Source organism: Notolepis coatsorum (assembly GCF_963971535.1).
Source record: "Notolepis coatsorum genome assembly, chromosome: 2".
Taxonomy (NCBI): domain Eukaryota; kingdom Metazoa; phylum Chordata; class Actinopteri; order Aulopiformes; family Paralepididae; genus Notolepis; species Notolepis coatsorum.
The window spans coordinates 77,313,458-77,327,757 of record NC_140166.1 but is presented as its reverse complement, the minus strand read 5'-3'; the positions used below and the strand labels follow the sequence as shown (position 1 = coordinate 77,327,757).

The 14,300-nt window shown below is 51.3% G+C and overlaps 1 protein-coding gene across 1 annotated transcript in view; it reads left to right on the top strand.

The window, feature by feature from the left end:
* Window positions 1-11,905, top strand: part of chsy1 (chondroitin sulfate synthase 1) — a gene marked incomplete at both ends in the record, with an annotated part of 145,135 nt that extends 133,230 nt beyond the window's left edge. The window contains one exon of the mRNA XM_084336758.1: window positions 10,295-11,905. Coding sequence (XP_084192884.1) covers window positions 10,295-11,905 — 1,611 coding nt within the window. The remainder of the gene's footprint in view (window positions 1-10,294) is intronic.
* Window positions 11,906-14,300: the final 2,395 nt, after the last annotated feature.

Genomic DNA, 14,300 nt, shown 5'->3' with positions numbered 1-14,300 from the left:
TCGCACGTTTCACACGGTTCCTCCGCGACGCGCCGTCGCTCCGGTCGGGAGCCGGGGTTGGCAGCAGACATTTTTTATAAAAAAAATAATTTCTCTTATCGTCGCACATGAGCACAAGTTTCGAGGGTCTCGAATCAGGGGTCTCTGGCAACATTACGTGTCCGCCTCACCGCCGTTCACACGGCAGCACACGCAGTCACTACCTACTCCGAGCAAAACGGTTAATCCGCCTGAAAAATGGAAGTAGGTCTTTGTTAAAAAAACAATGTTTTTGTTTATCTTCGAGCCGCAACCCTATTTACAGGAAGCGCTCCGAGCCCGTATATAAACCCAACCGCAAACCTCTCCGGCTTAACCTTTTTAAAAGTCAGCGCAGTAAAGAAGGGAATTTTTCTTTTTTAACGGAGTAATATTCTTTGATTTTCCCAGAGGCTGCGTCGCCGTGTCGGCGGCGGGGCTCCGGCCTGCAGTCATGTGTTTGTTCAGGCTCGGGAGATTTGCGGGACAATGCTATCACTTCCCTAATGTAGTGACTCCACATTAATGCCTTCTCACAGAGAGGCACACGGCGGCTCGTTGGGTCGGCATCTGCCTTCTCTAAGATAGCTTTGTCTCTCTCTCTCTCTCTAACTTAGTTTGATAATGCTGTTTGCTTTGCTTTGTTTTGATTAGCCTAGCGCTCTCGCGCGCGTCGACTCAATTGAGTTACGCAACACACGGCTCTCCCAGTTCGGTCAGGGTTTATACGGGATAAGCAATAACGCCGAGAGGAGATAAGATGGTTCATGACTAATTTACTGTCACCTCCTAATCTAATGAGAGATTAAGGTGTGACTAATTCAGTATGTCACCATAATAAAGTGGGAGATGAACTGATAATCTAGTTTAAGCGTCAGGAGATAATGGTCTCACGTTGGGAGTGTTTTCGCAAAGGCCGTGGGAGCCGAAACCCATAAAAAAAAATACAATAGCAGCAGACATTTTAGGTCTAATGTAATCATGGTTGTTGATATACCTTATAGTATGCACGTTTTCTCAAAGTCACATCTCAAATGGAGATGGATCTCATCTCACTCCGGGCCCCTTTTGGAGAGACAAAAAGGACATTCTGGAGGGCCTGAAGGCCCTAGTCTGTCTGTCTATCAGAGGTAGGGACTCGGGTTGAGACTTGACTTGAGACTCGTACCCTAGCCACTTCAGACTCTGACTCGAGATTAAGGACTCGTTAACAATGAAAGAGAATGGCACAGTCTGAATAAATAAAACCTTATTTTTTTTTATCTCATTTAATTTTCAAGGTAACATTCTGAGCATTTTGCCTGCATTGACCAAAGTGTGTGTGTTGTGTGTGTGTGTGTGTGTGTGTGTGTGTGTGTGTGTGTGTGTGTGTGTGTGTGTGTGTGTGTGTGTGTGTGTGTGTGTGTGTGTGTGTGTGTGTGTGTGTGTGTGTGTGTGTGTGTGTGTGTGTGTGTGTGTTGTGTGTGTGTGTGTGTGTGTGTGTGTGTGTGTGTGTGTGTGTGTGTGTGTGCGTGCACGTGGCCTGGTGTGCGGAGAACGTGTTAACAGACGTGCGTCTGTTACAGATATTAATAAGCTGGGTAAATGTAAACATTGAAAGAATTAGGCAAATATCTTTTTAATTCAAGGTTTGGTTGTTGTTTTAATATAACTCGAGTCCAGTAACCACACACTATGCTACTGGTGTTGGAAACCGGCCTAAACCTCCCTTTTCTCAGCCCACAGGAATGCTTTCACTCTCTATTAACGGCGTATTGAAAGCCTATTTAGTCTATGAAGAACAAGGCTGCATAATGCATCATCATCTGAGTCATGGTTTGACACGGGACATATTGCTAGACTCAGCGTGTTGTTGACGTAACAGATCATTTTCTCTAACGGTTGCCATTTGTTTCATAGCGATTCCCTGCGGTGAATTCAATAAATATAATGTTGCCGGTGAAATTGATCTTGGCTTTGACTCACTACAGCACCTGTTGTTCTTCGGGGGAAATGATACATGAGGGTGAGGGCAAATATGGGTGAATAAAACAGTCCTGTTGAGCTTCTGCATGACACACCACCAGACTGCCTCTCCCAGCACTCGCCTTCATTCAACAGTGTGCTGCCCCAGTATTACCAACAATTCTTTACTTTTTTTTTTTTTTTTTTTTTTTTTATTGGTCTTTTTCCCCCTCCATTTTCCTCCGATTTTCTCCCATCCCAATGTTAGTCGTATGCCAATTCCCAGTCCCTTCCTGATCGCTGCGCACTTACCCCCCACAGTCAGATCATCTGGGAGAGTGGAGGCTACCACGTGCTTCCTCCGACACACGTCCAGCCAATCACCGCTTCTTTTCACCTGGCAGCGCGGATTCTCATTGAGAGGGCGTAGCGTGTGGGAGGACCACACTATCCCCCTCACGTCCAATCCGCGCTTAGCAGGCGCCCCGACCGAACTGTAGGAGTCGCTGTTTACAACGACCCGGACCCACCCCGCCAGCTTCTCCCACCCTCTGATACAGCCAATTGTATCAGTGCAGACGGCCAGCCAAGCTGGTGACAACCCCGGAGCTGTGAGCTGGATTCGAACAGGCGAATCGAGCTCACAGCTCCGGGGCTGGTGACGAACGCAATCTCCGCTCGGCCACCTAACCGCCTCAATTCTTTACTTTGTGAAGATTGTGTTAATTGATGATTTAGGAATACTCATATTGTATGGGGTGTCCCAAGGCTTGATCCATATCAAGGCAACAATGGTAGGCAGCTACAGAACTATTACAGCTGTCTTTCTTTCCATATCGCAGTGCAGTATTATATTTGGAAGTGGCCTCGTCGATGTACTTACTCGACAGATTTCTGAAATGGTAATAGATCAATTAGAGACTATCAACACGCCGAACACAGTGCATTCCTTAGAAATAACCATGTTGCGGCGGCTACGTGGCGTAGTGGGCAAGGCGCTCGCCACGAATGACGGAGACGCTGGGCTTGCCTGTTCGAGCCCTGCGCTCCACATTGCTTTCAGTTTAGCTGGTCGTCCATACTAATACACATTGGCCGTATTAGGGGGTGGGAAACTGATGGGTGGGGATCGGGCGTTGTGGACAGCGACTCCTACAGGTCGGTTGGTGCGCCTGCGCAGTAGAATCAGGAAGTGTCGGGGGCAGCGTGAGCCTCCCACGCGTTACTCCTCGCCACTGAGAGATCGAGCTGCGCAGGTGAAAAGATGCGACTGCTGTTACCTCAAGTACCGGAGGGGACTTGTGCTATGTATGACTTAGTCCACATTGCAGCCGGCTTGTGGGAGGCAAGAAACAGCGTTCGTGACAGGGGAGGGTTGAATTGGATGATACGAAATTGGGATGGGAGAAAATATAGAAAATGGGAGAAAAAGTGGATAAAAAAAAAGAAATAACCATGTTGCAGCGGATTAAACGCATATTATTCCAAAAAGAGACACGAGACTTGACTTGGACTCTAGCTCAAAGACACGAGACTTGACTTGGACTCTAGCTCAAAGACACGAGACTTGACTTGGACTCTACCTCAAAGACACGAGACTTGACTTGGACTCTACCTCAAAGACACGAGACTTGACTTGGACTCTAGCTCAAAGACACAAGACTTGACTTGGACTCTACCTCAAAGACACGAGACTTGACTTGGACTTGCATGAAAGGACTTGTGAGCATCTCTGCCATCTATAAATACTACAGTATGTGAGCGGGTGGAAGGAGCTCGTGTAAAGGACGCCAGCATCGAGGCTCGTATCTGCAGTCGTTCAGCTTCCCAGCTGCCCCCTAAGCTATCCTCATAACCGCCCCGTCTAGTGGGAATCACAGTCGGCTCGAACTGCCAGCGTTAAGTTAAATGGTTTATCTTTGTTAGTAATTTGTTAACGAGCCGTTCGGGTTGATTAAATGAAAGTGCACCAGGCAGCGCCCGCGGCGGGGCTTAATGACTTGTGAGGAATCGCGGTAATGACTCTAAAGTCAGCGCGGAGACGGAGAGGTAGAGGTCAGTTAATTAGAATCGCAGTAATGAGTCACAAGTCGCCACGGAGACCAGGATTTAGAGGTCAGGTAATTAGAGGGGTGCTAATGATGGAGGAGCCACGGGGGAGAGGGACACAAACATCCTGAGTCTGTGATGATTGGCTGTCGGCCGCGCCGGCCGCCCGGTGGCTCACGGTTGGAGTGCGGCTTTGGCCCCTCCTTCTTCTGGCTCGGGTTCCTGTCCGTGGCCTGGGGAACCTGGGAATGAAACGGCTACACCCAGTCTTGGAAACCGCATTTGAAAATGAGAAGATTAATAGAAAATGACATGGAACACGTTCGCATAAGTCCCCGAAATGCTAAAGAAAGATTGCCACCCTTCTTTTAAATGTCCCTAGAGATTATAAATACGATGGTTTATTGGACCGAAAAACATCTTGCGTCTGAGGGAGCGTAGTCCCGGCGCCGCGCCCCGTCCCCCACCCGCCCACTAGATGCCACTACATGCAAATTGCAATGATCGGTGACTGATTGGGATTGAGTACAACCTGGTGCATTTGGATCAATAATGTTGTGGGAGATGATTTCCTAACGGGGAGATGGAAATCAAACCGGGTTGCATCTCAGGTAGTCCTCTTTCCTCCCCCTCTACCCTCCTCCCAGCTGACCTCAGCCTCTAGATGTCTCCTCTTTCCTCCCTCTCTACCCTCCTGCCAGCTGACCTCAGCCTCTAGATGTCTCCTCTTTCCTCCCTCTCTACCCTCCTCCCAGCTGACCTCAGCCTCTAGATGTCTCCTCTTTCCTCCCCCTCTACCCTCCTCCCAGCTGACCTCAGCCTGTAGATGTCTCCTCTTTCCTCCCTCTCTACCCTCCTCCCAGCTGACCTCAGCCTCTAGATGTCTCCTCTTTCCTCCCTCTCTACCCTCCTCCCAGCTGACCTCAGCCTCTAGATGTCTCCTCTTTCCTCCCCTCTCTACCCTCCTCCCAGCTGACCTCAGCCTCTAGATGTCTCCTCTTTCCTCCCTCTCTACCCTCCTGCCAGCTGACCTCAGCCTCTAGATGTCTCCTCTTTCCTCCCTCTCTACCCTCCTCCCAGCTGACCTCAGCCTCTAGATGTCTCCTCTTTCCTCCCTCTCTACCCTCCTCCCAGCTGACCTCAGCCTCTAGATGTCTCCTCTTTCCTCCCTCTCTACCCTCCTGCCAGCTGACCTCAGCCTCTAGATGTCTCCTCTTTCCTCCCCTCTCTACCCTCCTCCCAGCTGACCTCAGCCTCTAGATGTCTCCTCTTTCCTCCCTCTCTACCCTCCTCCCAGCTGACCTCAGCCTGTAGAATCCTACTAGGGCTGCACTATATATATATATATATATATAATAATAATAATAATAATATAAAAGATGTGTGATTCATTTGTTGGATATTGCCACTGCTACTGCTGCCAATGTAGACTCTGAGACGTGTGTTTTCTTCTCTTCTCTGTGTTTTAGCTGCGACTGTTTCAACGTCCCACTCTTCCTAATCCAGTATGTCAAGTGCACGCAAGGCCACGTCTGATTGGCCTAGAGAGTCATATCATTCTAGTGATTGGCCGGGAATGGTTTTCTTGCAGAGAGTGAATTATCAATTTTTCATGATGATTTTTCATGTCGCAGCTCTTTGCGACGTGTATATTGCTCTTGTTAATGCCGCAATGACAAAAAAAAACATTTAAATACATTCCTAAGAATTCCTACACTAGTACCTGGTGCAGATGTCCTCCGACGATCACGCATTAATTCTGCAACAGTCGCTGCATCCCACTGTATTCCATCTTATTGTAAGATAACACTTCTATAACTATCTCCGTCAAACGGCTGGTTACCAGACCATTCCTTCTGGAAGCTGAAAAGGGATCTTAAAAGAGTACAGTAGTTCAAACCGAAAGTAGTCCAGTGAAAAAATATTTTTTTTTAAATAGTTGGACTTCTCCTCTTCTGTAAATACTTTCTTACCACCTCTGTGGCGTCTCGCGCTACATGTGGTCCCAGAGAGGCAGGGGTCGTAACCACGACGACGACACCGTCTTAAGACAGCTTGTGAAAGGAGATTCCTGAATGCTTTTTAACAAGTGCAGGAGAACAGTAGGAGTGAGGGTCACACGCAGCCCCCCCCCCCCCCCCCCCCTGTTATCAACCACACACACACGCCAGGGTTCAGCCCCCCCCCTGTTACCAACCACACACACACGCCAGGGTTCAGCCCCCCCCCCCTGTTACCAACCACACACGCCAGGGTTCAGCCCCCCCCCTGTTACCAACCACACACACACGCCAGGGTTCAGCCCCCCCCCTGTTACCAACCACACACACACGCCAGGGTTCAGCCCCCCCCCCTGTTACCAACCACACACGCCAGGGTTCAGCCCCCCCCCCTGTTACCAACCACACACACACGCCAGGGTTCAGCCCCCCCCCTGTTACCAACCACACACACACGCCAGGGTTCAGCCCCCCCCCCTGTTACCAACCACACACGCCAGGGTTCAGCCCCCCCCCCTGTTACCAACCACACACACACGCCAGGGTTCAGCCCCCCCCCTGTTACCAACCACACACACACGCCAGGGTTCAGCCCCCCCCCCCTGTTACCAACCACACACGCCAGGGTTCAGCCCCCCCCCCTGTTACCAACCACACACACACGCCAGGGTTCAGCCCCCCCCCTGTTACCAACCACACACACACGCCAGGGTTCAGCCCCCCCCCCCTGTTACCAACCACACACGCCAGGGTTCAGCCCCCCCCCCTGTTACCAACCACACACACACGCCAGGGTTCAGCCCCCCCCCTGTTACCAACCACACACACACGCCAGGGTTCAGCCCCCCCCCTGTTACCAACCACACACGCCAGGGTTCAGCCCCCCCCCCTGTTACCAACCACACACACCAGGGTTCAGCCCCCCCCCCCCCCCCCCTGTTACCAACCACACACACACACCAGGGTTCAGCCCCCCCCCTGTTACCAACCACACACACACGCCAGGGTTCAGCCCCCCCCCTGTTACCAACCACACACACCAGGGTTCAGCCCCCCCCCCCCCCCCCCCTGTTACCAACCACACACACACGCCAGGGTTCAGCCCCCCCCCCTGTTACCAACCACACACACCAGGGTTCAGCCCCCCCCCCCCCCCCCCTGTTACCAACCACACACACACGCCAGGGTTCAGCCCCCCCCCCTGTTACCAACCACACACACCAGGGTTCAGCCCCCCCCCCCCCCCCCCCCTGTTACCAACCACACACACACACCAGGGTTCAGCCCCCCCCCAGGCTCCTTGTAGGACGCCGGTCTATGTGTCTACCACCTTCCATTACACCCGGCGCGCCCTCGGACTGTGATGTAATGACTTGACCCCGTGCCTTCGGACTGTGATGTAATGACTTGACCCCGTGCCCTCGGACTGTGATGTAATGACTTGACCCGGCGCGCCCTCGGACTGTGATGTAATGACTTGACCCGGCGCGCCCTCGGACTGTGATGTAATGACTCGACCCCGTGCCCTCGGACTGTGATGTAATGACTCGACCCCGTGCCCTCGGACTGTGATGTAATGACTCGACCCTTCACACTTCACCGGGCAGCCAGGTTCGCTCAAGACTTCACCATGCTGATGGACAGCGGGGGTGTTGTGGTTGGCGGCACAGGGCCTGGTGATGACGGACAGCGGGGGTGTTGTGGTTGGCGGCACAGGGCCTGGTGATGACGGACAGCGGGGGTGTTGTGGTTGGTGGCACAGGGCCTGGTGATGACGGACAGCGGGGGTGTTGTGGTTGGCGGCACAGGGCCTGGTGATGACGGACAGCGGGGGTGTTGTGGTTGGTGGCACAGGGCCTGGTGATGACGGACAGCGGGGGTGTTGTGGTTGGTGGCACAGGGCCTGGGTATTGACGGACAGCGGGGGTGTTGTGGTTGGCGGCACAGGGCCTGGTGATGACGGACAGCGGGGGTGTTGTGGTTGGCGGCACAGGGCCTGGTGATGACGGACAGCGGGGGTGTTGTGGTTGGCGGCACAGGGCCTGGTGATGACGGACAGCGGGGGTGTTGTGGTTGGCGGCACAGGGCCTGGTGATGACGGACAGCGGGGGTGTTGTGGTTGGCGGCACAGGGCCTGGTGATGACGGACAGCGGGGGTGTTGTGGTTGGCGGCACAGGGCCTGGTGATGACGGACAGCGGGGGTGTTGTGGTTGGCGGCACAGGGCCTGGTGATGACGGACAGCGGGGGTGTTGTGGTTGGCGGCACAGGGCCTGGTGATGACGGACAGCGGGGGTGTTGTGGTTGGCGGCACAGGGCCTGGTGATGACGGACAGCGGGGGTGTTGTGGTTGGCGGCACAGGGCCTGGTGATGACGGACAGCGGGGGTGTTGTGGTTGGCGGCACAGGGCCTGCTCCAGAGGTGCCGAGCGTACCGAGGTGGTGGTGGAGGGTATATCGCTTTCCCACCGCAGCTCTCAGGCACCGGCGTTTTCTGTATGCCTGTCCTGTCCTGTCCGGTTCTGTGTACCCCCCCCCCCCCCCCAGGGGAGCGGTGCCTGTGGCTGCATTCCAGAGCTGTGCTCCTCTCAGGTTGGCCTCTCTGAGGTCCTCCTGCCGCCTCGGGTTCTAAATAGCAGCCCGTGGCTCCTCGCTTGATGCCTCCCTCCATTTGGGAGGGAACGACACAGACCCTACCTTCTTGACCGAGGCCGAGCCGTGGCCAGCGAGGGGGGGGGGAGGGGGCTCGAGAGCTGCTGTCTGGCCCCTGTTGACACACAGTCCCTCCAGCGACTCGGGGGGGGGGGGGGGGGGGGACATCAGATTCGTAAAGCCTCGACGGTAAAAAAAACACTCACCTCGCCGAAGCCAGTCGCTCGTCAATATCTCGAGCGTCGGGCGCCCGAGGCGGCGCCACACTGAGCTCCTTCAGGCCTCAATAAGTTGTGCTTCTTTGGGTAATGCTTTCTAGGAATCATGTCTATAATGCGATCATGTTATAAGGCTAACGCACACAATGCAATCGCACTGCATTATCGGTATAGTTCAAATCATTCAGAAATGGTTCATGTGTGTTTTAAAAGCATTTTCTGATGACCTATAACATCATGTATCACAACACGCTTTGTAACATATCATTTTGTATAACATACTGTTGTTTCTGACTATGGAGGATTAATCATAACAAAACGTACAATAAATCATATGAGTCGTATTGCATTATTTGATTTGATTTGATTTGATTTTTATTTGTCTCGAACATAGAAACATAAAACAAGTTTAAAAAACAAAAAGGTAAATAGTCAAAGACTATTTCCATACAATAAGTGTTCGAGAAGGAACAGGGGGAAGTAAAACAACTTATCAAGCCCTGCCCCTTCCTTACAATATTTGACATTATAATTTAATAAAAATAAAAATAATATAACAAATAAATAATTAAATAAAACTACAGTTTTTTATATATCCAAATGAGAAAATATAATAGGCAGTCACATTACTGCTCAAGCTCCTCTCTCTTATATGTGTCCATAAGTGCTTGTTTATAGCTACCTTTAAATGTATTGATATTTTTGCTTAATTTTATATTCGCATCCAGACCATTCCAGAGTGATACCCCACAAACTGCAATGCACATACTTTATTACATAATATATTATAGACATAGACTTCATGGAAGGAATTACCGTGCTTTATAGTAGTTGCGGCGGTTAAACGCGCGTCAACTGTAATAGGTCCAAACATATTAGCACATGTTCAGGAAAGAGAGTTGTTGGTGCACTGTGGATCAGTGGACTATGGATAAGGCAGGTACTATATGTCACGGGTTTGAGCCCAGCGCACAACCTACTGTCACAAACATGCAAATCCTCTTCTATTTGTCCAGCTTCTCTTCGCGTGGGGTACGTCTGGGAGTGTTGCATTTATTTAATTAACATTTAATTTTGGATTTCATGGTGTTTTTTTGTTTTGTTCTTGATTTATTGCGATGTGTCTTCTCGACTTGTTTAAAGAAGACGTCTGTCCGGCCCCATGAGGGGGGACGTTAACGTGTGCTGTCGGGCCTTACAGAGACATTTGATTTTATTTTAAAATAATTCAAGCAGAAAATGGCTACACATATATATTCTGTGCGTGTCAAACAATGAACATCTTCTATTTCAGAATCGGAAGGAAACGGTTTTATTGTCCGATTATTTCAATTCTGGGAATCAAATTCCCACGGCTTAGTTCTCAGTAACTAACCCCACCGTCTCTCTCTCTCCCTCTCTCCTGTCTCCACAGATGCAGCAGCTGTTCTACGAGAACTACGAGCCCAACAAGAAGGGCTACATCCGCGACCTCCACAACAGCAAGATCCACCGGGCCATCACCCTGCACCCCAACAAGAACCCGTCCTACCAGTACCGCCTGCACAGCTACATGCTCAGCCGCAAGATCGCCGAGCTGCGCCACCGCACCGTGCAGCTCCACCGCGAGATCGTGCAGATGGGCCGCTACGGCGCCGCCGAGCCCAGCCGCGAGGACCTGCAGCTGGGCATGCCGCCGTCCTTCATGCGCTTCCACCCGCGGCAGCGGGAGGAGGTGCTGGAGTGGGAGTTCGTGACGGGCAAGTACCTGTTCTCCGCCGCCGACGGCCAGCCGCCGCGCCGCGGCATGGACTCCTCGCAGCGGCAGTCGCTGGACGACATCATCATGCAGGTGATGGAGATGATCAACGCCAACGCCAAGACGCGCGGCCGCGTCATCGACTTCAAGGAGATCCAGTACGGCTACCGGCGGGTGAACCCCATGTACGGCGCCGAGTACGTGCTGGACCTGCTGCTGCTGTACAAGAAGCACAAGGGCAAGACCATGACGGTGCCGGTGAGGCGGCACGCCTACCTGCAGCAGACCTTCAGCCGCATCCAGTTCCGGGAGGAGGAGGAGATGGACGCCACGGCGCTGGCCGGCCGCATCAACCAGGACTCCGACTCGCTCTCCTTCCTGTCCAACTCCCTGAAGATGCTGGTGCCCTTCCGGCTGGCCGGCTCCAGCCAGGACCGGCGGGAGCCCAAGGAGGAGCGCGTGAACATCCTGGTGCCGCTGTCGGGCCGCTACGACATCTTCGTGCACTTCATGGCCAACTTCGAGCACGTGTGCCTGATCCCCAACCAGAACGTGAAGCTGCTGGTGCTGCTGTTCAGCACCGACAACAACACGGAGCGGATGAAGCAGGTGGAGCTGATGCGGGAGTACCACCAGAGGTACCCGCGCGCCCAGATGGAGATCAAGCCCGTGTCGGGCGCCTTCTCCCGGGCGCTGGCCCTGGAGGTGGGCTCGTCGCACTTCTCCAACGACTCGCTGCTGTTCTACTGCGACGTGGACCTGCTCTTCACCGCCGACTTCCTGAAGCGCTGCCGGGGGAACACGGCGGCCGGCGAGCGCGCCTACTTCCCCGTCATCTTCAGCCAGTACGACCCCAAGGTGGTGTACGCCGGCAAGGTGCCCAGCGACAACCACTACGTGTTCACCGCCAAGACGGGCCTGTGGCGGCACTACGGCTTCGGCATCGTCTGCGTCTACAAGGGGGACCTGGTGGGCGCCGGGGGCTTCGACACCTCCATCCAGGGCTGGGGGCTGGAGGACGTGGACCTGTTTAACAAGTTCGTCCAGTCGGGGATCACGCTGTTCCGCAGCACGGACACCGGGATCGTCCACGTGCACCACCCGGTGGTGTGCGACCCCAACCTGGAGGCCAAGCAGTACAAGATGTGCCTGGGCTCCAAGGCGTCGTCGCACGGCTCGACCCAGCAGCTGGCTGAACTGTGGCTCGAGAAGAACGACCACGGCTTCAGGAAGCTGGCGGCCGGCGGCAGCCCCCCCAACAACAACAGCTCGGTTAGGACAGCGTGAGGTTAGAGAACCGGACCCCAGCCAGCCGTGCGGGGAGAAGAAGAAAAAGCGGGCCGGGGGAGGGGAGACGACACACGCACGGAACCGAACTAGATCGAACCGGCTGGGATTCTTCTTGGGTTCTCTCTCCTTCCTTCCTCTTTTTAAGTGGTGTTTTTGACGACCTAATTTATTTTTTACTGAAATCAAAGACTCCACAACATGGATATATTTTGAGAGAGAGAAAAAAATGTGTCTTTCTTTTTTTTCTAAAGAAAATATATAAAAAAACACCACGATGATGATGAACACAACGAACTGATACAGACTTGACTCTAGCGTAGAAGTGATGTGTTTTTTAATAATGAAAGAGAATATTGATGATCAATGTTCTTTTATCGGATGAGCCTGATTACGATGGGGGGGGCGGGGGGTTAGGGTTAGGGCAGAGGGCTCCTGAAAACTGTTACCATGTCAGTAATAAAGGAGCATTCTGTGTATTCTGTAGACTGTGGGGCATATTAGGGATTATTCATACGTACCGGGGATGCACCGATGCCACTTTCTCTTTCGCCGCTACAGGTTCTAGTACTAAACCTTTCAGATGCTGATGTACAGGTTCTAGTACTAAACCTTTCAGATGCTGATGTACAGGTTCTAGTACTAAACCTTTCAGATGCTGATGTACAGGTTCTAGTACTAAACCTTTCAGATGCTGATGTACAGGTTCTAGTACTAAACCTTTCAGATGCTGATGTACAGGTTCTAGTACTAAACCTTTCAGATGCTGATGTACAGGTTCTAGTACTAAACCTTTCAGATGCTGATGTACAGGTTCTAGTACTAAACCTTTCAGATGCTGATATACAGGTTCTAGTACTAAACCTTTCAGATGCTGATATACAGGTTCTAGTACTAAACCTTTCAGATGCTGATATACAGGTTCTAGTACTAAACCTTTCAGATGCTGATATACAGGTTCTAGTACTAAACCTTTCAGATGCTGATGTACAGGTTCTAGTACTAAACCTTTCAGATGCTGATACACAGGTTCTAGTACTAAACCTTTCAGATGCTGATATACAGGTTCTAGTACTAAACCTTCCAGATGCTGATATAAATCTCCCCCCCCCCCCCCTTAAATGGCATGATATCTGTTACACAGCGCCGGTGCATCCCCCACCGTGTACCTCAGTGAAGTACACTTACAAAGGTCCTTAAGTATTATACTTGGTGTGTGTGTATGTGTGTGTGTGTGTGTGTGCGTGTATGTGTATGTGTATGTGTGTGTGTGTGTGTGTGTGTGTGTGTGTGGAAAACAGACTTCTGTCCATGTGTTTTCTGACCAGCAGTGCTCTAAACGGTTACTGTACTCTTCTTGATTGTGAATGTTTACAAGAGGGTGATTTAAGAACAACCTTTCAATCAATGAAAACGTTGGCTTCAATCACACAACTATCTTAATAATTATGACCGAGGGCCATTTCTCATTTGATTCCTTTTTTTTAAATTTTATTTTTGCTTTTGTTTTGTTTCGTTTTTTTTGTCTCTTTTTTATTTTAATATAATACAGAATAACACTGTTAAATGATTTTCTTTTGTTCCCCCTCGATTACTACTTCCATTATTATGATTTATTTCTGTGAACTCCAACTGCTGGATTTTAATATCTGCAATTCATCTGCCGCTGTCTAATTTATTGAATTTGCAGGCTCCATTTTCTCTCGCTTCTGACCGTTGGAAATAATGTATATTAGAAAGATTGTATAACCATCTCAGTCGGATAGTTATTTTTCCCCCATGTTTTTTTCTTTCTCTTAAACTCATTATTACCAAAGAGTTTTTGCACAGTCTGCTTTAGATATCATTTTGTGTGCGTGTGTGTGTGTGTGTGTGTGCGTGTGTGTGTATGTGTGCGTGCGTGCGTGCACGGGCCTGTGCATGGTTGTACGTGTCCATGTGGTGTGTGTGTTGTTTTATTAGATGGTGCAGGCACAAACATGACATGTATTGTAGAGTGGGGGAGGGGGGAGGGTGTGAGTGAGCGAGGAAGCCCTATCAGAACCGGATCCACCCGGGTCTCTAGAACAACCGGCCAATCGGAACAAACTGGGATATTTCCAGTTACATGAGGTTGAATCCCTGTTTTTCATATTTCTTTTTTTCAACCGGCTTACGATGGAGATCAACGCTGTGTAGCGCACGGGTTCGAGTCCCGACCGCTTCAGTTTAATTTTCTGTTGCCGGGTAACAACGTCGTCGTTCATGTTGAACGTCCGATCGGCAACGTTCACGCGCGGCAGAAGACGACCAGCGGACGTAACGTTAAACTATCCGAGTCTTAAGATAGTCAACTATCGAGTTAAGTTGTAGCACCTTACTGCACAGGGGGGTAGTAGCGCTGCTACTTCCTAAT